The 23,421-nt window shown below is 37.2% G+C and overlaps 1 protein-coding gene across 1 annotated transcript in view; it reads right to left on the bottom strand.

Annotated features, from left to right (window-relative positions):
• Window positions 1-4,637: 4,637 nt before the first annotated feature.
• Window positions 4,638-23,421, bottom strand: part of LOC142986181 (pyruvate dehydrogenase phosphatase regulatory subunit, mitochondrial) — a 33,624-nt gene continuing 14,840 nt past the window's right edge. The window contains exons 6-16 of the mRNA XM_076134502.1: window positions 23,195-23,296; window positions 22,563-22,735; window positions 19,812-20,004; window positions 19,183-19,347; window positions 16,302-16,462; window positions 15,318-15,466; window positions 14,721-15,018; window positions 14,184-14,363; window positions 13,616-13,816; window positions 13,208-13,314; window positions 4,638-12,835 (exon numbers count right to left, since the gene is read on the bottom strand). Coding sequence (XP_075990617.1) covers window positions 12,703-12,835; window positions 13,208-13,314; window positions 13,616-13,816; window positions 14,184-14,363; window positions 14,721-15,018; window positions 15,318-15,466; window positions 16,302-16,462; window positions 19,183-19,347; window positions 19,812-20,004; window positions 22,563-22,735; window positions 23,195-23,296 — 1,862 coding nt within the window. The 3' untranslated portion in view covers window positions 4,638-12,702. The remainder of the gene's footprint in view (window positions 12,836-13,207; window positions 13,315-13,615; window positions 13,817-14,183; window positions 14,364-14,720; window positions 15,019-15,317; window positions 15,467-16,301; window positions 16,463-19,182; window positions 19,348-19,811; window positions 20,005-22,562; window positions 22,736-23,194; window positions 23,297-23,421) is intronic.

Here is a 23,421-nt window from a genome sequence, read left to right on the forward strand (position 1 = left end):
ATCTCATGCCATCAGTGCCACGATCCTATGACGACCTCATGGCATCAGTGCCACGATCCTATGACGATCTCATGGCATCACTGCCACGATCCTATGACGTTCTCATGGCATCACTGCCACGATCCTATGACGTTATCATGGCATCACTGCCACGATCCTATGACGATTACATGGCATCAGTGCCACGATCCTATGACGAACTCATGGCATTACTGCCACGATCCTATGACGATCTCATGGCATCTCAGCCACGATTCTATGACGAACTCATGGCATCACTGCCACGATCCTATGACGATCTTATGGCATCACTGCCACGATCCTATGACGATCTTATGGCATCACTGCCACGATTCTATGACGAACTCATGGCATCACTGCCACGATCCTATGACGATCTTATGGCATCACTGCCACGATCCTATGACGATCTTATGGCATCACTGCCACGATCCTATAACGATCTCATGATATCACTGCCACGATCCTATGACGATCTTATTACATTAATACCGCGAACTAAAAAAGATCTCATGACATTACTGCCACGATCCTATGACGATATCATGCCATCAGTGCCACGATCCTATGGCTATCTCATGGCATCACTGCCACGATCCTATGACGATCTCATGCCATCAGTGCCACGATCCTATGACGATCTTATTACATTAATACCGCGAACTAAAAAAGATCTCATGACATTACTGCCACGATCCTATGACGATATCATGCCATCAGTGCCACGATCCTATGACGATATCATGCCATCAGTGCCACGATCCTATGACGATCTCATGGCATCACTGCCACGATCCTATGACGTTCTCATGGCATCACTGCCACGATCCTATGACGATCTCATGCCATCAGTGCCACGATCCTATGACGACCTCATGGCATCAGTGCCACGATCCTATGACGATCTCATGGCATCACTGCCACGATCCTATGACGTTCTCATGGCATCACAGCCACGATCCTATGACGTTATCATGGCATCACTGCCACGATCCTATGACGATTACATGGCATCAGTGCCACGATCCTATGACGAACTCATGGCATTACTGCCACGATCCTATGACGATCTCATGGCATCTCAGCCACGATTCTATGACGAACTCATGGCATCACTGCCACGATCCTATGACGATCTTATGGCATCACTGCCACGATCCTATGACGATCTTATGGCATCACTGCCACGATTCTATGACGAACTCATGGCATCACTGCCACGATCCTATGACGATCTTATGGCATCACTGCCACGATCCTATGACGATCTTATGGCATCACTGCCACGATCCTATGACGATCTCATGATATCACTGCCACGATCCTATGACGATCTCATGACATCACTGCCACGATACTATGACGATCTCATGCCATCAGTGCCACGATCCTATGACGATCTCATGGCATCACTGCCACGATCCTATGGCGATCTCATGGCATCACTGCCACGATCCTATGACGCTCTCATGCCATCAGTGCCACGATCCTATGACGATATCATGCCATCAGTGCCACGATCCTATGACGATCTCATGGCATCACTGCCACGATCCTATGGCTATCTCATGGCATCACTGCCACGATCCTATGACGATCTCATGCCATCAGTGCCACGATCCTATGACGATCTTATTACATTAATACCGCGAACTAAAAAAGATCTCATGACATTACTGCCACGATCCTATGACGATATCATGCCATCAGTGCCACGATCCTATGACGATATCATGCCATCAGTGCCACGATCCTATGACGATCTCATGGCATCACTGCCACGATCCTATGGCTATCTCATGGCATCACTGCCACGATCCTATGACGATCTCATGCCATCAGTGCCACGATCCTATGACGATCTCATGGCATCAGTGCCACGATCCTATGACGATCTCATGGCATCACTGCCACGATCCTATGACGATATCATGCCATCAGTGCCACGATCCTATGACGATATCATGCCATCAGTGCCACGATCCTATGACGATCTCATGGCATCACTGCCACGATCCTATGACGATCTCATGGCATCACTGCCACGCACCTATGACGATCTAATGACATCACTGCCACGATCCTATGACGATCTCATGGCAACACTGCCACGCTCCTATGACGATCTAATGACATCACTGCCACGATTCTATGACGATCTCATGGCATCACTGCCACGATCCTATGACGATCTCAGGGCATCACTGCCATGATCCTATGATGACCTCGTGGCATCACTGCCACGATCCTATGACAATCTCATGACATTAATACCGCGAACTAAAAAAGATCTCATGACATCGATGCGACACTCCCAACACAATCTCGGGGCATCAACGCCAGACTCACATCGCCATCCCATAGCACCAAAGTTAATAGGGCACGTAGAATAGAAGTATCGCCACACTCACGTAGTAATAAAACACAGTCTGTTTGTATCAATCATGTTTAATCAATTACATTATGTACTCTTAATTTTAATATGGACATCAATATAATTATGGCAAGAAACTTTAATATACAACTAATTTTTCTGAAGGTGACATGCAGCGTAGTAATTATACATATTATTTTCTAGAAGTAATATAATAATATATTAAATAACCTATATGCACACAGTATCTTTATTTTACACGCAGTCTTGTTCAAATAGATTATTCAAATTTTGCTAAACGAAGTGTGACAACGTAATCAAATATTATGCCGAAAACATCGTATTTTCTGCCAAATGACATCAAAATTTGTGGTACGAGAAGATCGTAATTGATTACTGGCATATAAATATGTGCAAAGGTATACGAATAGACCATTTAGTGCTCATCGTTTCGGTCAGTGGGGTGTTCAAACTAACTATCTCAATTGTTGAGGCCTGACCTCCCTAAACAGTGAGAATAACTAGGGCACGGACATATGCTGTACTGGATTTCCGTCCGGCATTTTACACTAACTACACTCTTAAATGTACCTATGTATTTCCAATGAGGCTTTTGTAAACCTAACCCAAGAACAAGAGACTAAAAGAGCTTGTAGAAAGATGTATTACAATTTTTATATTTGTTTGTCCCCAACCCGCAATTGGCCAATGTGGTGGACTCAAGGCCTAACCCCTCCCTTATTACGGGAGAAGACAAACCCAGCAATGAGACATTAATGGGTTTTTATTTATTAATTTTATATTTGTTTTTGAGTTAGATTTCATCCGGTGTGATACGAGGTGATTTTGATTATGAAAATGGTCATCAATAGACTGGGTCTTAGTCTATTATAGTTCAACAACTTAGTGCCTTTTTCGTAAATTTTGCAGAAGATATATAGAATTCGGAATCAACAACGTTAGTGACTAACACGTTTTTATAGTTGAGCTAATTATTGGTCGCAAAAACACAGAATTATAAGGCTTTCTAGGCCTTTTCTAAGTTCTTAAACTATACGTGACCACCGTTAGTAAGTAGGGAAGTCAGTACTTGAACGCGCTAATCTCCGGCAATCCTGGTTGGAATTGACTCAATGTCTTTTGACCGCGCTAACCTCCGGCACTCCTAGTTCGCATTGAAATTTATTTTCATTGTTGAATAGTGTATTTATTAAGTAAGGCTTCACGCTATGGCTTATAGGAGTGGAGGAGAATTCGAAAATGATGATTAAAACGCGGACGAATTCGCGGATGGAATTTTTGCAAAATAAATTGTGATTAATAATGGTCAGTGCATTTTTTATTCAATCTACTAACTAGCACGGTAAGAATTCACGTTACACGCACTAGTCTAACTACAGGTAGAAACAATACCGATCTGTACAAGTGAATGTTTCTGTGCACACACTAAACTACACACAACATCTACAAAACTACTCGCCTCATTAGAAATACTAATCGATTTAGTTGTCAAACTGTTGTGTGAAACAAGAAGCGAATTAAATATTAAGTATAAGTCGTCATAGATACTGAATGCATGGTTTTGTATATAACATACGTGATTATATGTACGTATTTATATACAGGGTGTCCCATAACTCAACGATAATCCGAGACAGGATGAAAGGCCAAGTCATACCGGTTCTAGGAAAAATAAAAAAAAAATTCCATATCACTTAGTTCAGCAATAATAGACACTTTTCAAAAAAGTTGAAATTTCACACCCTTGGTCGCATTTTCAAGTCCTGTGATCACCAATGTCACAATTTCGCTGTGTTTTTCTGAATTTCGTGATCTTCATTAAATATGCTATTAATCGTAAAACAAATTAATGCACAAAACAATGTTAATTTAATAAAAAAAGTTAAGTTTTAGTTAGTCATCGTTCACAAAAATATCGTTAGTTAACTTTGACGCTTCATATTGAAAAAAAAATGTACTACACTACCCTTGGCAAGTTATTTCAAAAGTTGGCGCATTTCATCAAAATTTCAAAATGGTGCAACACTTGTCACTTTTCTTGCCATTATAAATGTTATTTTTATTTGAACGACGAGTATACTCGAAAATGGACGAACGCAGTGGTACAATTGTATGGCGTCCTCGTTCCCGCGATCTAAATCCAGTAGATATTTTTTACTGGGAATGCGTAAAAGAAAAACTCTATTCGAAATCAATACAAAATCTATCAGAACTTCGCCAGAAAATTGACACAGCGTCAGAGGTAATAAATGCAAGGAATTTTGCTTGACTGGTGCAAAGGTCTTTTGTAAGGCGTTGCAGAGCCTGTATTCGTGCCAGAGGAAAACAATTCGGAATTACTTTAGTTTAAGGAGAATAATTTAATAAGAACGATGGTTCGTTCATTCTTTTTTTTTTATTATCATTACCTATTATGTTTATTACATTAAATATTGGTTATGGACTGACTCAATTACATCTTTACTAAAAATAATTGCTTTCCTCTGGCACGAATACAGGCTCTGCAACGGCGTACAAAAGATCTTTGCACCAGTCAAGCAAAATTCCTTGCATTTATTTCTTCTGACGCTGTGTCAATTTTCTGGCGAAGTTCTGATAGATTTTGTATTGATTTTGAATAGACTTTTTATTTTATACATTCCCAGTAAAAAATATCTACTGGATTAAGATCGGGGGAACGAGAAGGCCATACAATTGTACGACTGCGTTCGATCCATTTTCGAGGATACTCGTCGTTCAAATAAAAATAACATTTTTAATGGCAAGAAAAGTGACAAGTGTTGCACCATTTTGAAATTTTGATGAAATGCGCCAACTTTTGAAATAACTTGCCAAGGGTAGTGTAGTACATTTTTTTTTCAATATGAAGCGTCAAAGTTAACTAACGATATTTTTGTGAACCATGACTCACTAAAACTTAACTTTTTTTATTAAATTAACAATGTTTTGTGCATTAATTTGTTTTACGATTAATAGCATATTTAATGAAGATCACGAAATTCAAAAAAACACAGCGAAATTGTGACATTGGTGATCACAGGACTTGAAAATGCGACCAAGGGTGTGAAATTTCAACTTTTTTGAAAAGTGTCTATTATTGCTGAACTAAGTGATATGGAATTTTTTTTTTATTTTTCCTAGAACCGGTATGACTTGGCCTTTCATCCTGTCACGGATTATCGTTGAGTTTTGGGACACCCTGTATATATTTATATAAATGACGATAATTATTTAATTTTAAATATAACACGGCAGTGTTGCTATTCTTTTTCGTATTATTTACTATTTTTAGACCATTAGACAAACGACGTGTCCGAATTCCTTTTCGGTTATAAATACTAGACTTATTCGAAACTATGAATAATTTTATAAACACTCTTTTATACGAATGATTCGTTTTTATAATTTAATTTTTATATTGCAACTTTTGCCCGCCATTGTGTGATAATTATTATAATATTACAAAGTCTTAATATTACGCAAAATTATTATATTTTTTTGTGATGTGATGATTTAAATAATGTATAAGTATAATGTGAAAAAAAGATTAAATATTTGATTGTATAATAATATGTAATAATTTATCAAAAAAAATAAAAAAAAATTGTGATTTGATTGTGATGTTAAAGAAAATAGTTACGCTCGCCGATTGATATACGATCATGTTAAGCAATTTTAGCGCGAACATTCCATAATGGGTGACCGTTTTGTGTTTGATTTGAGCGTTTCCGTCCTAGGGAGGGAACTTAAAAAGGAACATCGTGAATGTTGAACAATGAATGATCGAAACGATAAATGAACGAATGAACGAATAAATAATGCCACGATGATTATTTCTGTACACTATAACGTCAATCCTAAATGTATAAAATTCATCAATTATTATTTGTTTAATTCATTATTAATTTTAATAAAATAGATCGTATATATTCTTTTAATATTACTATTTACAGTAATTCGAATTAAATTTCAATCGAACGTCCAATCTCAAATTGTTATATTAAACCTAATTTTAACTTAATCAGTTATATTTTATCTGTGTATATATTGTCCATATTCCTTATACATCGGGGATTCCCCGGGATTAATTATATATTCTCTTATGTACAACTATTTCTGATCAATTCAACTGCGCATCGCCAATTTGTTTGTGTTTGATTATAACTAAGTGTCACATTTAAAGCCGCTACTAATGGAAATTAAAGGAAAGAAAAGCTCCTTTGGTATTAGTATCGTAGTATTTTAAACGCTATAGAATTTATTCTGACCAAAACTGTATAATTTTTGACACACAACTTAAATAATTTATACGATTGAACCGTTTCCGCGACTAAGTTATTGTTAAGTAATTGATTTTAATTATTTTTTGGTTTAAAGAGTCACACGGTTAAATTTACTTTATAACATTTTAAAGGAGGGAACATTGGAAGGAGAAAAGAGGGACTAAAAGGGTAAGAGTGGGCTCCAAAATCATCAATGATCAAAAGAGGGGGGAGATCGAGTGAGTGTCGCAGCTCGGTGGTGTAGGTGCTGGTACTGCAGCACACAAAGACCCTCGACACTGAAGAACAAGGTGACGTGCTGATCAGGTTCAAAGAGCCTCGAGCGCTCGCACCGCCTCGTCTCACCTCGCCACTACACACTGTCGCGATTGTTAGGTTTAGGTACAAAAATGAATATAAAGGAACAAGTGCAGCTAATAACTTTGACATTTAATATTTGTAGAGATTATTACTGAACTTTTAGTGTCGGTATGATTTTAGACGCGGTTTTTTGTTTTTTTTTTCTGAGGTTAAGCTGCACTTGCCGAGATTGTTTTGAGGATGGATGACCATATTTTACATGTTTACGAGTTTCTTAGTGTGTTACTAATCTTTCAGCGCCGATACGTTTTTAATATTTTAGACACGTTTTTCTGACATAATTTTATTTATTTCTTGACACGAAACGTTTTTTTATTTTAAAGGGTCGCACGGTTGAATATACTTTGCCACGAGTGTTTTAAAAGGAGGGAACATTGGATGGAGAAAAGTGGGACTAAAAAGGTAGGAGTGGGCTCGAAAATCATCAATGATCAAAAGAGGGGGGAGATCGAGTGAGTGTCGCAGCTCGGTGGTGTAGGTGCTGGTACTGCAGCACACAAAGACCCTCGACACTGAAGAACAAGGTGACGTGCTGATCAGGTTCAAAGAGCCTCGAGCGCTCGCACCGCCTCGTCTCACCTCGCCACTACACACAGTCGCGATTGTATAGGTTTAGGTACAAACATAAATATAGGAACAAGTGCAGCTAATAACTTTGACATTTAATATTTATGAAGATTATTGTTTCTTTTTAATCTTTTACATGAATTTACTATTAAATTTTCAGTGTCGATATGATTTTGGACGCAGTTTTTTTGTTTTTTCTGAGGTTAAGCTGCACTTGCCGAGATTGTTTTGAGGATGGATGACCATATTTTACACTTTTACGAGTTTCTCAGTGTTTTACTAATCTTTCAGCGCCGATAGGATTTTATTTTTTTTAGACACGTTATTTCCGACATAATTTAACTTCTTTCTGTTATATTTTTTGACACGTAACTTATACGACTAAACCGTTTCGCAAACAAGTTATTATTACATTTTTTTAGGTTTAAAGAGTTGCGTTTGAATTTACTTCACAACATTTTAAAGGAGGGAATATTGGAAAGATAAAAGAGGGACTAAAAAGGTAGGAGTGGGCTCCAAAATCATCAAGTATCAAAAGAGGGGGGAGATCGAGTGAGTGTCGCAGCTCGGTGGTGTAGGTGCTGGTATTGCAGCACACAAAGACCCTCGACACTGAAGAACAAGGTGACGTGCTGATCAGGTTCAAAGAGCCTCGAGCGCTCGCACCGCCTCGTCTCACCTCGCCACTACACACTGTCGCGATTGTTAGGTTTAGGTACAAACATAAATATAAAGGAACAAGTGCAGCTAATGACTTGACATTCAATATTTATAGAGATTGTTGTTTAAGTTTTTTACACGAATTTACTTATAAACTTTTAATGTCGGTATGATTTTAGACGCGGTTCTTTTTTTTTGAGGTTAAACTGCACTTGCCGAGATTGTTTCGTGGATGGGTGACCATATTATACATTTCGAGTTACTTTGTGTTTTATTATAATTTCAGCGCCGATACGTTTTTTAATTTTAAGACACCTTATTTCTGACATTTTTGACACGAAACTTTAGTAAGATTAAACCGTTTTCGGGAACAATCTATTATTGCATAATTCATTTTATTTATTTTTTAGTTTTGAAGAGTCGCACGGTTGAATATACTTTGCCACGAGTGTTTTAATGGGAGGGAAGATTGAAAGGAGAAAAATGGGACTAAATAGGTAGGAGTGGGCTCCAAAATCATCAATGATCAAAAGAGGGGGGAGATCGAGTGAGTGTCGCAGCTCGGTGGTGTAGGTGCTGGTACTGCAGCACACAAAGACCCTCGACACTGAAGAACAAGGTGACGTGCTGATCAGGTTCAAAGAGCCTCGAGCGCTCGCACCGCCTCGTCTCACCTCGCCACTACACACTGTCGCGATTGTTAGGTTTAGGTACAAACATAAATATAAAGGAACAAGTGCAGCTAATGACTTTGAGTTTCAATATTTATAGAGATTATTGTATTTAAAAAAATCTTTTGCATGAATTTACTATTACAGTTTCAGTGTCGATATGATTTTAGACGCGGTTTTTTGGTATTTTCCGAGGTAAAGCTGCACTTACTAACATTGTTCTGCGGATGGGTGACCATTTTATACATTCTGAGTTCCTCCGTGTTTTATTAAACCGTCAGCGCCGATATGTTATTTTACTTTTTAAACACTTTCTTTCCACATTTATTTCTTTTTTAGTTCAAAGAGCCGCACGGTTGAATTTACTTTACCACGAGTGGTTTAAGAGGAAGGAACATTGGAAGGAGAAAAAAGGGACTAAAAAGGTAGAAGTGAGGTCGAAAATAATCACCAATTATCAAAAGAGGGGGGAGATCGAGTGAGTGTCGCAGCTCGGTGGTGTAGGTGCTGGTACTGCAGCACACAAAGACCCTCGACACTGAAGAACAAGGTGACGTGCTGATCAGGTTCAAAGAGCCTCGAGCGCTCGCACCGCCTCGTCTCACCTCGCCACTACACACTGTCGCGATTGTAAAGGTGTAGGTACAAACATAAACATAAAGGGACTCCTGCGGCCCATTATAAGTAAGAACATAATATAAAAGTAATTATAGCATAATTTTATTATAAACCAGACTCGGTGAACTTCATACCGCCTAACAGTCGATTCATAATTTTTTTTATTTAAATATTATTTTTTTTGCATTATTTTTTCTCCGTCCGAACCAAAATGAGAAGATTATTGAAAAAACAACAAGTTTTTGAGTTTAGCGCTAAGCAACACATTTGGCGATTCATTTATTGTTCACGAGAACAAAATATTCTTTGAGATAAGTAGTTAATTAAAATTGATTTTGGGCGGCAGGAGGCTACGATATTATTTTTCTAGGAATTTTTGCAAGAATTTTGAGTTAAATTTTCGGCACTGAAACATTTATAAGTTTTAGACGCGGTTTTTCTGAATGATATTGTTCTATTGCTAAGCAAACGTCTCCCCAACACGTCCATCGGTCTCCATCCCTCGCTATTTCTTGTCTACCATCCGGATAGCTGTGAAATTCGTATCGCCTACGTTTACGCGGTCTACCTCGACGTGGTAATCTACCTTCAGGAGTTCGTGACAGCGTTGCTTTACCTCAGAGATCCGCGCGGCAGTTGTTGGTAGTAAAGCCGAGGTTGTTCTGTGAATGTTATACATTCCGAGTTCCTCCAGTTCGGAAGGCACGTTAAATTCTGGATCCCGGCTGTCATTTTCAAAGATTCTTGATAGTCGTTACCAGTTTTTGATTGCATTGTTAATTTTAAAACAAAATTTTAAGTTATTTTATTCAAAAACGTAATCTTATAAATGTATACTACGATACTAACAACAAAGACGCCAGTTTCCAAACAATAAGTAATCATTTATTGCAGCTACTCGTTTTAGAGGTAGATCCTGTATATGTCTTTCTTATGAACAAGCCAATATATTATTGTTCCTTACAGCTAATTAACATTGAAGGTCTTTTATTTTAAATTGTATTAAAAAGCTGATTAGATGTGTAGTTATTATAGTAAATTCCCAGTTGTCCCCTCTATCACTGTCTCCTCGTGGTGACAACTGGGAAAATTCACTGGTCAATGTAAGGGTGACAAATGGGAAAATTCCCATTGTCACCCCAACAGTGACAGCTTAAAGGGTACAACTGGGAATATACCGTTATTATGACAAGATTGGGTTCAGAAATGTATTATTTTAAAGACTATACAAGTATCCGCGAAATAATTTTTTAGCTGCAAACGTGATAAGAATAAAGATAAAATAATATTGTAGGTACAGATGCGCTCGCGCTGCCGGGGTGTAAGATTTAGAAATGTGAAATTTACATGTGACATTTAACGTAAATCTTATGAGTTATTTACACTAACGTGATTGATATATTTAAGTGATTTTATAACTAATATACTGTTCTTTACGAACTCAGTATATTTACTACTTTTTAGTTCTTTCTTGCGAATCATTTTTCATTCTTATACTAACAGGGTACCTAAATACATGTACTTGATGTAACCATGTAGATTATTTAAATAGTTTTAATCCTAGTTATTTATTTCTATCAATTGATTTTAGACTAGACTTAAATCTTCAACTACTTTGAATTATTATATGAGAAAATTAAGGCATTAGCCACTCCATTATAAATATATAGCAGTCCTTTATCGCATCGCATAATTGTTTTTTTTTTATAATTAATTATGTTATAATAATTATTATTTTACTAGACACACGCATAAAATCTCTTACTTTAATTACGAATGGTTAAACCTACAAGTGTTGCCACACTAATAAATTGACCTTATACCAATAGCAGCATAGATAAAGTACGACCTATAAACTACCATAGACGAAATCTAATATGATTTTTATATTTTAAAAATACTCTGGGAGTGACTAAACGGCCAAAAAGATACGCGACTCCTTCAAAAACGTTTCGATTTACACAATTTAAAAATCCATATTTACAAAAAGCTATCGGGGCTACGATGACGTCATTTCCTTTCGAATAAATATATAAAACTCTTCCGTTACTGAATGACTGATGGACAACGCACAGCTGAAACTACTGAACGTAGAAACTTGAAATTTGCTATGAAGATTCCTTAGCAAGTGTAGAGGAGCTCTGAAAGAGGATTTCTGAAAATTCCCTCCCGAAAAGGGTGCCACGGGCGGAAAGCTAGTTAAAGGCTAGAATTGGGTACTTGACAACAGTCAAATCAGCTACTCTTTATGAAATGCCAAAAACAAATTTTAGTATAGAAATATTTGTAGCGTCTCTTCACGTATTTTCGTTGGAATCAAATGAGTGCCTAATAGAATGATTCAGTTCGTAATGATTAAAATTTCAAACAAAAAAAGGTGAGCTACCGAAGTTTGAGCATTTCGGATGAACCTTTTACGAGTACAAGTTTAATAATTTTTCGTTGACAGTCAAGTACCCAATTGAAGGTAAATCAATACGTCCTAGGTATACTGAGTCAACTTCCACATTTAGATATTTTATTATTTATATATAAACGTACATAATAAACAATGATCTTAATGTTAGCATTACTTTTCTTATAAAAGAACAATAATTACCGAGTAATTATAACAAAAATCAAATAATTTTATACCAAAAGAAGAGGAACAATTTGCCTTCAAATCGCTCTCCTGTAAAATTACTATAATATCGAGGCGCCCATAGCCAGCTGCGCTCACTGGTCGGTAAACGATCTGTGGGTTAAGCAACCTTTGACGCGGTCATTCCATAGATGGGTGACCGCATAGTGGTATGTGAGCTGGGCTTCCGTGCTTCGGAGGGCACGTAAAAAGTCGGCGCCGGTTGTTGTCAGTTAAGATAACAATCGTTAAGCCACGTCAAAGGCCTTCAGGCTTGAACAACTTTGACACTAGGTTGACCACTGACCATAAGACAAAGAAAGACTATAATGTCAGTTGACTCATTATACTTAGGAGTTATCGATGTTTAGGGGTAATTAATAGGTATTTTAGGGTTAATAGGTATTTTAGGGTTTTTTTTTAAAAACTCTAGAATACCTATTAACAGCTCTTAAATACCTATTTTAGGGTTGTTAAAATGTATTCTAGGGTTTGTTAAAAGGTATTTTAGGGTTGATAGTGCCTTCCTAAGTATTGCTGTGGGTCGTGATGTTTGCGCGTCGCTTGGTACACGTCGCGTTCCTTATCTGGGTACTTGGTAGGCAAGTTTGGTGAATGCAAATTTACTTTGGCAGCGTATCTGAAAAATATATAGTATTAGTTTGTGTTCTTTATTGTTAATTTTGGGTATAACTGGTGTGTTATGTATAATTAAATTATATTTTCAGTAGTCCTGTGAACTGGAGTTTATTTTATAAAATTGACTATCATAAGTGTCTGTGTTTGATCTAAATAATTTGATATTATTTTTTTTATTTCATTTTTTGAGTTTTTAGTCTGGCTAATAAATCTTAAAGTTTTTAATAACCAATCTGGTAGTAAGAAAGGTTAAGTTTCCTGCTTCAATTTAGAAAACAGGGGGTTCTTAAAGGGATTTTAATAGTCATCTCAAAAAAAGATAGTGTTTTAGATAGTCATTTTGTGTGTTGGATAGTCAGTAGCGTATATTTACCTAATGCCAGCGATATCGATCTCATAGTGGCCGCTTAGTACGAAGTCGTTATTAATTTTCTGTGGTATTCCATCCGCGTCCAAATTCTCGACGAAGCCAAGGCACACCTTAGAACAAAGCCAAAAATGTAAAAACCATACAAATTTCAAATTATTTTTCATTAGACTCTATCCTAGACCCTTTCATACACCTCTGCTTATACTTTCGAGTATAACAGTCGTAAAATTATGATAGTAACCCCCCCTTTTCTCAGTGATTACCCCCTCTTCCTCTCTGCACTCTATTATTAGCCCCTCTCCGCCTTCCTCAATAACTACCTCTTCACCTCTATCACCCCTTATTCGCTGAGCCAAATTATTTGAAAGCCTAGCTCACCCAAGACTAAATAAATTTCAAAGCAATACAAACCTGTTTTTTGAAAGTGAATCCATAACTTGTAGTGGTAGTTTGACCACAGTAGTTGCCGTCTCTATAGATGGGTTCTCCACCCCATGACCATAGGTCTAGCTCATGATCATGGTCAGTTAGAAGCAGCTGAACGTATTGACGACGGATGCCTTCAGCTCTCTGGCGCAGTAGGGCTTCCCGACCGATGAAGGGGATGTCTTTCTGTTAACAATATTATAAGATTATGTTATTTAATTGTTTAGAATTGCCAAATGTAATTTATATTTAACAATGTATAATCAGAAAATAATGACTATCAAGAAAATAGTCAGACTATCGAGAAGATAATTGACTATCGGGAAAAGGACCATCAAAGAAATAGTCAGACTATCGGAATAATCGGACTATCAGTTATAATAGTCAGACTATCAAGAATAACAGACCGACTATCAGGGTAAGAGTCAGACTGTCGGAATAATCGGACTACCATATACAATAGTCAGACTATCGACAAAATATTCAGACTATCAGCAAAAATAGTCGGACTATCAGACAAAAACTAGACTATCAGAGTAAACTAAACCCTTACATCAAATTTGACTCGCCAAGTGCGTCCACACTCTAGCGGTGTGGTCATCGTGTCGAGATCTTGTCCCCAGAAGGCGAAGAACTTTTCTACACGAAGAGCTCGAGACGCGTAGTATCCGACATGAGATATTCCGTATTTCTCACCGACTGTCATTAGACGATTGTATACATGCAGAGCGAACTGCGAACAAGAAAAATAGTGTTTTTAATATTTATTTGACACTGACTATCGTACAATAAATAATGCCATACAAAAATTCACGCCAATTATATTTCTTATAGGGGTAGTTAGAGACCAGAGCACTTGTTATGATCCTTATAACTGAATAGGAATGCATTTACAGGCGTAGTTTTATTATTATTTATTTGTATGGACATATAATGACTATGAAATATTACGCCATTTTCCCATTGGGGTAGGTAGATACTAAAGAACACCACTTGATACGATCCCTATAATTTTATAAGTTTTAATTTACAGGCGTGATTTCATGTATGTAAGTGTGTATGTATATAAATATGTACATATGATACTAACCTCATTAGGAATATAAAGTACATATCCCAACTCGCCCGTATGCGTTAAATTCATAGCTCTGATTCCATTAGCGAGACCCACATCGATCTCTTTGAAAGTGAAAAAAGGGAAGTTTGAAGGCGCCAGGTCTGTGTCAGTCAGTTCGCTTAGTAAAGACCTGGTGAAGGGCCCCATGACGCATATAGCGGTGTACATGGACGTGACGTCAGATAGGGTCACTGACCCGTTGCGGGGGAGGTGACGTTTCAACCAGACTTTGCATCTTGTTTGTTGTATTGTTGGCGCTATCATCATGTAACTGTAATAAAGAAATTTATATTTAGTTATATATCTATACTAATATTATAAAACTGAGTTTGTTTGTTTGAACGCGTTAATCTCAGGAACTACCGGTCCGATTTGAAAAATTCTTTCGGTGTTAGATAGGCCATTTATCGAGGAAGGCTATAGGCTATATAACATCACGCTACGGCCATTAGGAGCGAAGTAGCAACGAGAAATGTTACAAAAACGGTGAAAATTTTGACCCATTCTCTCTTATGTGACGCAAGCGAAGTTGCGCTCAGCTAGTCAATAATTAAGTTAAACGATACTTACTGGTTATCAGATATTCTAGCGAGACTACAATCGTTCTCGTAGCCGCCGCGTTCATTCTGCATGCCCGTGTGTATAATACTCCCTATGGGGACGTCGACGTCGTTCGAGCATAGATACTGCAAGAAGTCCACCACCTCGCGACCTTGAGACTGTAAACAAGGACATAACACTTTAGTACTAGTTTAGAAGACAAAAAATTAACCCTCTTATAAACACCCTATAAACCTATTTTAGTTATGAAACTACTATAATATGTTTTCTCTTTTTCATTTCGCTAAGGAGTGAAAGAAACAAAACACTTTATGAGCCTTTCATAACTTCATGTGTTTTTATGCATAAGAGGGTAAGGAAATTTCGTTTGTGTTAAGACTCTGATTGATACTAAGAAACTTTTGAAAGATAAAAATTGTACTGTATCGATTTACACCAATCAACTTTAAAGCCTCAAATAAAGGTTGTGCGTGCCAAATTCGCCATATGTATTTTCATACTTTACAGGAGATAATAAAAAACTGCTTTTTTCAGTAAAAAGTCAAAATCGTAGATTGTATCAAGAAATTGAATAAGCACTTTTTAAGTATTGAACAAATTACAAAACTGTTTTTCAGTAATAAAGAATTTTGAACAAATCAGTGTTTTACAGTATAGTTAATATCTAAATAACAAACAGAATTGCATTATAATAAAAAAAAATTAACCCATTAATGTCCCATTGCTGGGCAAGGGTCTCCTCCCGTAATGAGGGAGGGGTTAGGCCTTGAGTCCACCACGCTGGCCAATTGCGGGTTGGGGACTTTAGAATTGCATTAACAACGAAAAAAATACTGCGATTTTTATAGCTGTGCAATACAAAATTTAGCTCAAAGTCAAAGTCAAATATACTATATTTCATTAACTTTAACAAGTATTTGAAATCGTCATAGTATTTTTTTCAACCATATCCGAAAAGCTCTTTAAAAAATGAGACTAGTTACAAATATGTACCTGTATATCAATTTTAGCGAACGATGAGTAATCAGCAATGCCGACTCGTTCCCTGCAAGCCCAGTACTCTCTCTGGACTAGGTCGAACCAGTGCGGCTTGCCAAAGGTCTTCGTGTACGCTATCTTGAACGGGCGGGGCTTAGTTGACTTGTCTGCCGGATCTGTAGACAATATTATATTGTGTTATATATTTTCTTTTTTTATAATGAAATATTTGTCATAAGAAACAAGGTTTTGGCGTTCTTTGGTCCCTGTCAACCCCTATAGGGCAAAGGCGATATTATGTATGTAGAAATGAGGTAACGTGAAAATATGGTTATAACCAATAATACACAATGAAATGGAGAAAAAGATCATAATAAGTTTGATTACATATTTTGATATTACAGCACGATTCTCTACAATTGGAACCATCGAGTATCGTGAGTTTAATATTTAAACTGTACTGCAAAAATAGTTTCTAAGACGCCCGCTAGAGGCGCTAAACCAATAGTCATACAACATTTTCGATAGTTAGTCGTTCGATAGTGGTAGAGAATCGAATACAAGTCACATAAAAAACAGTTTATAGTTTAAAAATACAAAGATATCTGGTGTAAATGTTGTTATTCTTGATGTTGTAAAACGTTGTTTTCTATGTCTCTCCACCTGGTGCAAATACAGTTCTCATCAGAGAACGGGTATTTGTACCGGGCGGCAAAACATTCCCCGCCGTTGTACCGTGATCCGTCGACTGCACTGAAATCAGTGACTAAATATGAAATTTCGAAAAACGGCATATCACAAACGATACAGCCACGAGATACACCATTTTTGAAATAACTTATTTAATCATAGTGATGGGCAATGAACGATGTGACTCTTCTTTTTTCAATGCTTGATGGGTGGAAACACATGAACACACAAATGTATGCGAAAATGAATAATTAGTTGATATCACACACATAATAATACAACTTGCTACAAATATATTCGGTTGGCATATTCGGTTCGGCAGTATATATCGAACAAATAAACGGACTCAAAGCAATTAATATTTAATTAAACTAATTAATAATAATCGACTTATGCCGATCGGGTATTCCTTCGGGTCTGATCGCCACAATTCGGCTTAAATATATTAGGCGGCGATGTGAAGCGGCATTTTTCTCGAACATTCATCTACAATACCAAAGCGAATATGTCCGTCCAAGAATAAAAAACATAGAAGACATTGACATAAGTTAAGAATGAAAACAGTTTATCAAAATATATACCTGTAAAATAGAAAAGGCAAGGTAAACGGTCGTCTTCATAGAAGCCGTTGAACGAGTTTCACAGTTGATAGATAAGTTCCAGATAGCCTATCCACAAGATAATGACATCTGACAAGCTAACTGGAAGTTATCTGGGAACGATGAAACATTTATTGCACAATATTCAGTAGGTTGCTACTGTTGCTAGTCTTAGGTTTCTGAGGTACATTTAGCGGTAATTAATTTAGTAGAAATATTGTTGTAAAGTTGCTCGATGCTGTGTAATCTCTCCCGTGAGCATATATTGTCTCCGCGGGGAGACAGATATATGCTGACAGGCGGGACACATGTATCTTCAAGTCCTTAATTTTCTTAGAAGATAGTCTGACTACTTATCAAGACAGGCAAGCACAATCTAGACTCTCTTTTCCTTGCTATGAATTTCATAGTAGTGTAGTCAGCCTTTCTAATATTTCTTCCACACTTCTCTCTTTCTTTAACGTCCTCGAAAACCTCATTTACTCATGTCTTTTTGCAATATTATTCATCTAGATTATAATTAAATGTAGCTCTATCAATCAGGCCACCGTCAGCTGAAAAAGGTCACTGATGTTCTAAATGCTGGATGTGGTATATCTCCGTCAGCCGCGAATCTTCTATATCGTTGTTATGATACCTCTCCTTCCTCTATAGCCTTCTTCTATCTCAATAAAAGAAGACTATAAAGGAAGGCAAGATACGGCATTCCCTGTTTACAAAAGTCACATAAAATATAGCGACATTTCGTTTAGTTATTATCTATACTAATATTATAAAGCTGAGGAGTTTGTTTGTTTGTTTGTTTGAACGCGCTAATCTCAGGAACTACTGGTCCGATTTCAAAAATTCTTTCATTGTTAGATAGCCCATTTATCGAGGAAGGCTATTGGCTATATATCATCACGCTACGACTAATAGGAGCAGAGTACCAGTTAAAAATGTTACAAAAACGGGGAACATTTTGAACTATTCTCTCTTATGTGACGTAAGCGAAGTTGCGCGGGTCAGCTAGTAACCTATAAACGCTCAAGGAAATAATTAAATAAAATGTCACCATTAACAATTATCACAAACATTTATATTCATATTAAAATCTCAACACAAATATGTAGTGTGATTTTCTATTTCTATCGAGAGTTTGACATCTAAAAAGTACTTTAAAAATTAGTTCGTATGACACTCACTAGGGGCGCTGACAAGTTTTCATACAAAATTTGTCGAAAGCGACGTTTATAGTCGATAGTTAGTGGTAGAAAATTACACTACAAAACACACTTTAACAATTGTAAAGTATACATTTAATAAATTCAATTGCTAAACAAAATAGTCAAGGATGCTATCCCTAAAAGAAAAAGACACGATTTAATATATCGCACTAATAATACAATAGTGCTGTAACTCACAATACATTATTCCAGAATCGATGAATAACTTGTTTATTACTCCCTAAAACGGGTACAAAAAACAATTACGCTCATTGTTTTTTAAAAATGAAACAGAAATAAAAAAAATGGCGTCTTTATCGACGTCGCTAGTCGATAGTCGACGTTATTTTAATTACTACTATTATATAATTAATGCGATATTTACATATATACCTAACCTACCTATATTAGTGTCTCCGAGGGACTCGAACCAAGTAGGTCGCTCGTAGCCCATGACTTGTCCGAACACGGCGCCGTTGTCCCGCAGGGTGGGATATATAGGTGACAGACGCAAGTTACGACCAGTCTCGAACTCGTGGAACGGGTAAGGGAGACCGTAGTGCACACCTGAAAAAAGAATAATTAAATTATTGTAGTAATGTAGGAATTAAATATCGCAATTGAAAATGTTAGTTAGTGTTTATAATTAATAGAGCTTAATCATATATAGTTGCAGGCGATCCGTCGTCTATAAAAGGGCTTGCGAGCTCATTTTGGGCTTTCTTTTCCTTAGGGTTCATTCACTAACTCAGGTATACAGCTCACTAACAGAGGTACCTCTGCCCGATTGAATGTTCGAACCGTATTTTTCTCACTATTCATTTGTCTGTAATTCAGTGTTGAAGTAATTCAGTTGTATGTTTAAAGAGCTTGTTATTTTGCTACAGATTGTGACTCATAATAATACAGTTCTATGTGATTGATATTTTATTTTATTTGCTTCCAGTGCTGGCTTTCATAAAAATACTCTCCAAAAAAATATATTATTTGTATTATATCTCCAAAAATGTATAAAATAAATGTAAACTTACCAGGAACTTCCTTAACTCGATCTCTTAAGAATCTCTTGTTATTATGCAGCCCGAGGAAGCGATTGATGCCGAGTTCATACATGTCGTATTTCGTATACCCATCTATAATCTCGTCCGCGGTCGCCTGCCCGACTCCGCCAGCCGCGGAGATGCCCACCGTCTTCATCCCCGCAGCCACATGGTACTGGAACATCTGCCAACAACATTTGTACAATATATTTTAAACTTTCGAGACTTTTACACACATTATAGCAGTCTTACTCCTGGTTTGTGAAGTACATTTAGCGGTAGTTTATTTGAAACTGTCATTTTCATATGAGTTTAAACGCTATTGAATAGATACACTGCCAAAATCAAATCATTTATTCATATCGGTCAAATGCTGACACTTATAGTCAATGATACAGAGAGTGAATTTACCGCCAGTTCGGAATGTACGGCCTATGAGAAAACCGCTAAATGTACCTCAGAAAACGTGGGTTAGATAAGAAAATTAATATATTTGAATGTTTTATAAGTTATTTCGTCCTGTAATAAAATGATTAGTGTTATATGATAAATCTTGATGCACTGTGTGAATACTTATTCTCAGGACGTTCGATGAACCGAATTTAGCCGCTTTACCGTTTTCACGCGTACTGCTCTATTCGCAATATCGAACTACCCGAGATCAAGTAAGCTCGGCGATCTCCCCTGAAATGTTCGCTGTACCAAATGTATTTAAAAGCTGTGAATTGAACACATCACTTAGGTCTTTACATTTGAAGTAGTTATTAGTTTCTGAAGATAGATGGCGCTACTAGTGAGCGTATGACGTCATCTGTCAAAGTGACAATGTCAAAGGTTTCATGAAATATATCTAAATATATATAAATCAAAGGTGACTGACTGACATAGTGATCTATCAACCGCCAAAACCACTGGACGGATCAAGCTGAAATTTACGCAATGCAGGCAGATGTTATGACGTAGGCATCCGCTAAGAAAGGATTTTGATAAATTCTACCCCCAAGGGGATAAAATAGAGATGAAAGTTTGTATGAAAATTTTGTCAAGTCGCAAACCACGCGGTCGAAGTCGCGGGAAAAAGCTGGTTTCATTATAAATCACCACGAAATATATTAAATAGCTAAAATGCTGAAAGAAGAATAATGATTGTGAAAGAGAAATATTCCAAAATTACAGAAGGTGTGGCCGAATATCTAGCCGCTAGGACATAACATTACTGATCAACCTACTAATTTAGAAGGATAAAATAAACTTTTTACTGTAGCGAATGTGACAAATATTTATCTCTCCTTTATTTCAGAATTTAATTAAAAGTTAGAAAGCCGAACAAGTCCCAATTAGTACAGTAAATCTGAAACTCAATAGAAAAACAAATCAAGATTATACAAATACAATAGCATAAAAAAATTATGTAATATTCCTTATGCCGTCGCCTTACTGCAGGGCCGTTGGCGTGTGCGAAGAACTACATGTCTCTGACAAGTCTTACTTCAACTAAACGGTGATTAATAACACCGAATAGTTCAGTAGTTCCCATAGAGACACGCATGAACACACATAGCTTCGATTCCACGACGAACTAGGTAGCACGTATTTCGGTTGACAACTATTTGGAAGGCACTGTACATTGTTATCTCACCTAGATAATTGTGATGAACACGTTACGTCAAAGCAACAATGTACAATAGTGACAATCAATTTGATGATAGTTGTCAACTGAGATACGTGGAAGCTGAACGAGTAATCTCATGCGTACTAACAAAAGTACTATTGTCATTGTTTCAATATTCTTTTAGTTCTAAACAGATTACTAATTCAGGCTTCCAACACCTGCTTTCAAGTACAAAAATGATGATAAAGATCTTATTTTTAGTGAACTCAAAATTTAACTGGACGTTTGGCGCCGTGGTTAAAGCGGTCGCCGTAATAGCCGCGTGTGTTGGGTTCGAATCCCACCCGAGACAAATATTCGTGTGATGAGCACGAGTATCTGTTCTGACGTGATTGTTAATTTATCTATATAAGTATGTATTTAGAAGCAAATAAGTATGTATATCAGTTATTTGGTTACCATAGTACAAGCTCTGCTTAGTTTGGAATCAAATGACCGTGTGAGTTGTCTAATGATATATTTATATATCAACAATTGATTGAATATGGCACTAATACATACTACATACATCTGAGGGAGCTTCAAGCCGGTGATTGGCTAGAAGTGGCCAAAGATCGGTCAAAGTGGCGTTCTCTCGTGTCGGAGGTCAAGACACATTTTGGGTCGTTGAGCCAACGGAGTAAGTAATTACATACTTTGGAAGCCGAATTATAAATCAAATACAAAGAGACAAAATGAAACCATGCCAATAGATTTGGTACGCATGAATTCCCCGCTATAAACGATAAGGAAAACATATATTTCTCGAATATAAACAAGCTATAAATCAGATACAAAATGAAACAATGCCAATAGACTGTTACGCATGAAACGCCCCGCTATATACGATCAGTATCTCGATTCTCTACCACTATCGACTATCGACAACCGGCTAGCTATCGAAATTCTGACGTTTAGTATGTACTGCCAAAATATTTCCTACCACACCCGTCAGAGGCGCTGATCAGATTTTCATACAAAATTTCTCGATGACAGGTTGTCGGTAGTCGATAGTAGTAGAGAATCGAGCTACAGGAAAACATATATTTTTCGAATATAAACAAGCTGGAACAAAGATGGATAGTGTTTACCTCTGGCACTTCGCCGACTATCCACTTGCAGTCCGGCGAGAAGGCTTCCAGGCCGTTGCACAGCTTGTGCAGCACCGCTTGGCTCAGCGACGGCACACGCTTGAGGAGCTGCTGCAGAAGCACGTGGAAGTGGTCCCAGTCTTCGGGCACGCATCGCTGGGCTATCGAAGTTACTGGAATTAGAAAACATTGTGTTTAAGAAACTGATTACGTAGATATTATAAAACAAATTGCTTCTTGCGATTCTCTAAGAACTATCGAGTATCGAGAGTTTGACATCTATACTAATATTATAAAGCTGAAGAGTTTGTTTGTTTGTTTAAACGCGCTAATCTCAGGATCAGGATATACTGGTCCGATTTGAAAAAAATATTTCAGTGTTAGATAGCCCATTTATCGGGGAAGTCTATAGGCTATGTAACATCACGCTACGACCAATAGGAGCCGAGTACCAGTGAAAAATGTTACAAAAACTGGGAGAATTATGACCTATCCTCTCTTATGTGACGCAAGCGAAGTTGAGCGGATCAGCTGGTTTAAAATATACTGCCAAAATAGTTCTTATGACGCCCGCTAGAGGCGCTGAACCGATTGTGGTAGAGAATCGTTACAGAATATAGTAAACTACTTACTTTCTTCTTCGTAGACAGGTTTGGCGATGGGTTCGAACCCACCGGCGAGAATGCAGCCGTCTCTCTCGCGCAGGTAGATGTAGCCGTCAGGATCGCGTATTACTGGAAAGAGATAGACATATTTCATTTAGAATTCGATTCTTAGTAAAGAAATGACTTGGAGTTGAATAAGTTATAATAATTATATTGTCCTAGCTGGTATCAGGCTACAGCGGTCAGTTGAGGAG

This window comes from Anticarsia gemmatalis, chromosome Z (assembly GCF_050436995.1).
Source record: "Anticarsia gemmatalis isolate Benzon Research Colony breed Stoneville strain chromosome Z, ilAntGemm2 primary, whole genome shotgun sequence".
In the NCBI taxonomy this organism is placed as follows: domain Eukaryota; kingdom Metazoa; phylum Arthropoda; class Insecta; order Lepidoptera; family Erebidae; genus Anticarsia; species Anticarsia gemmatalis.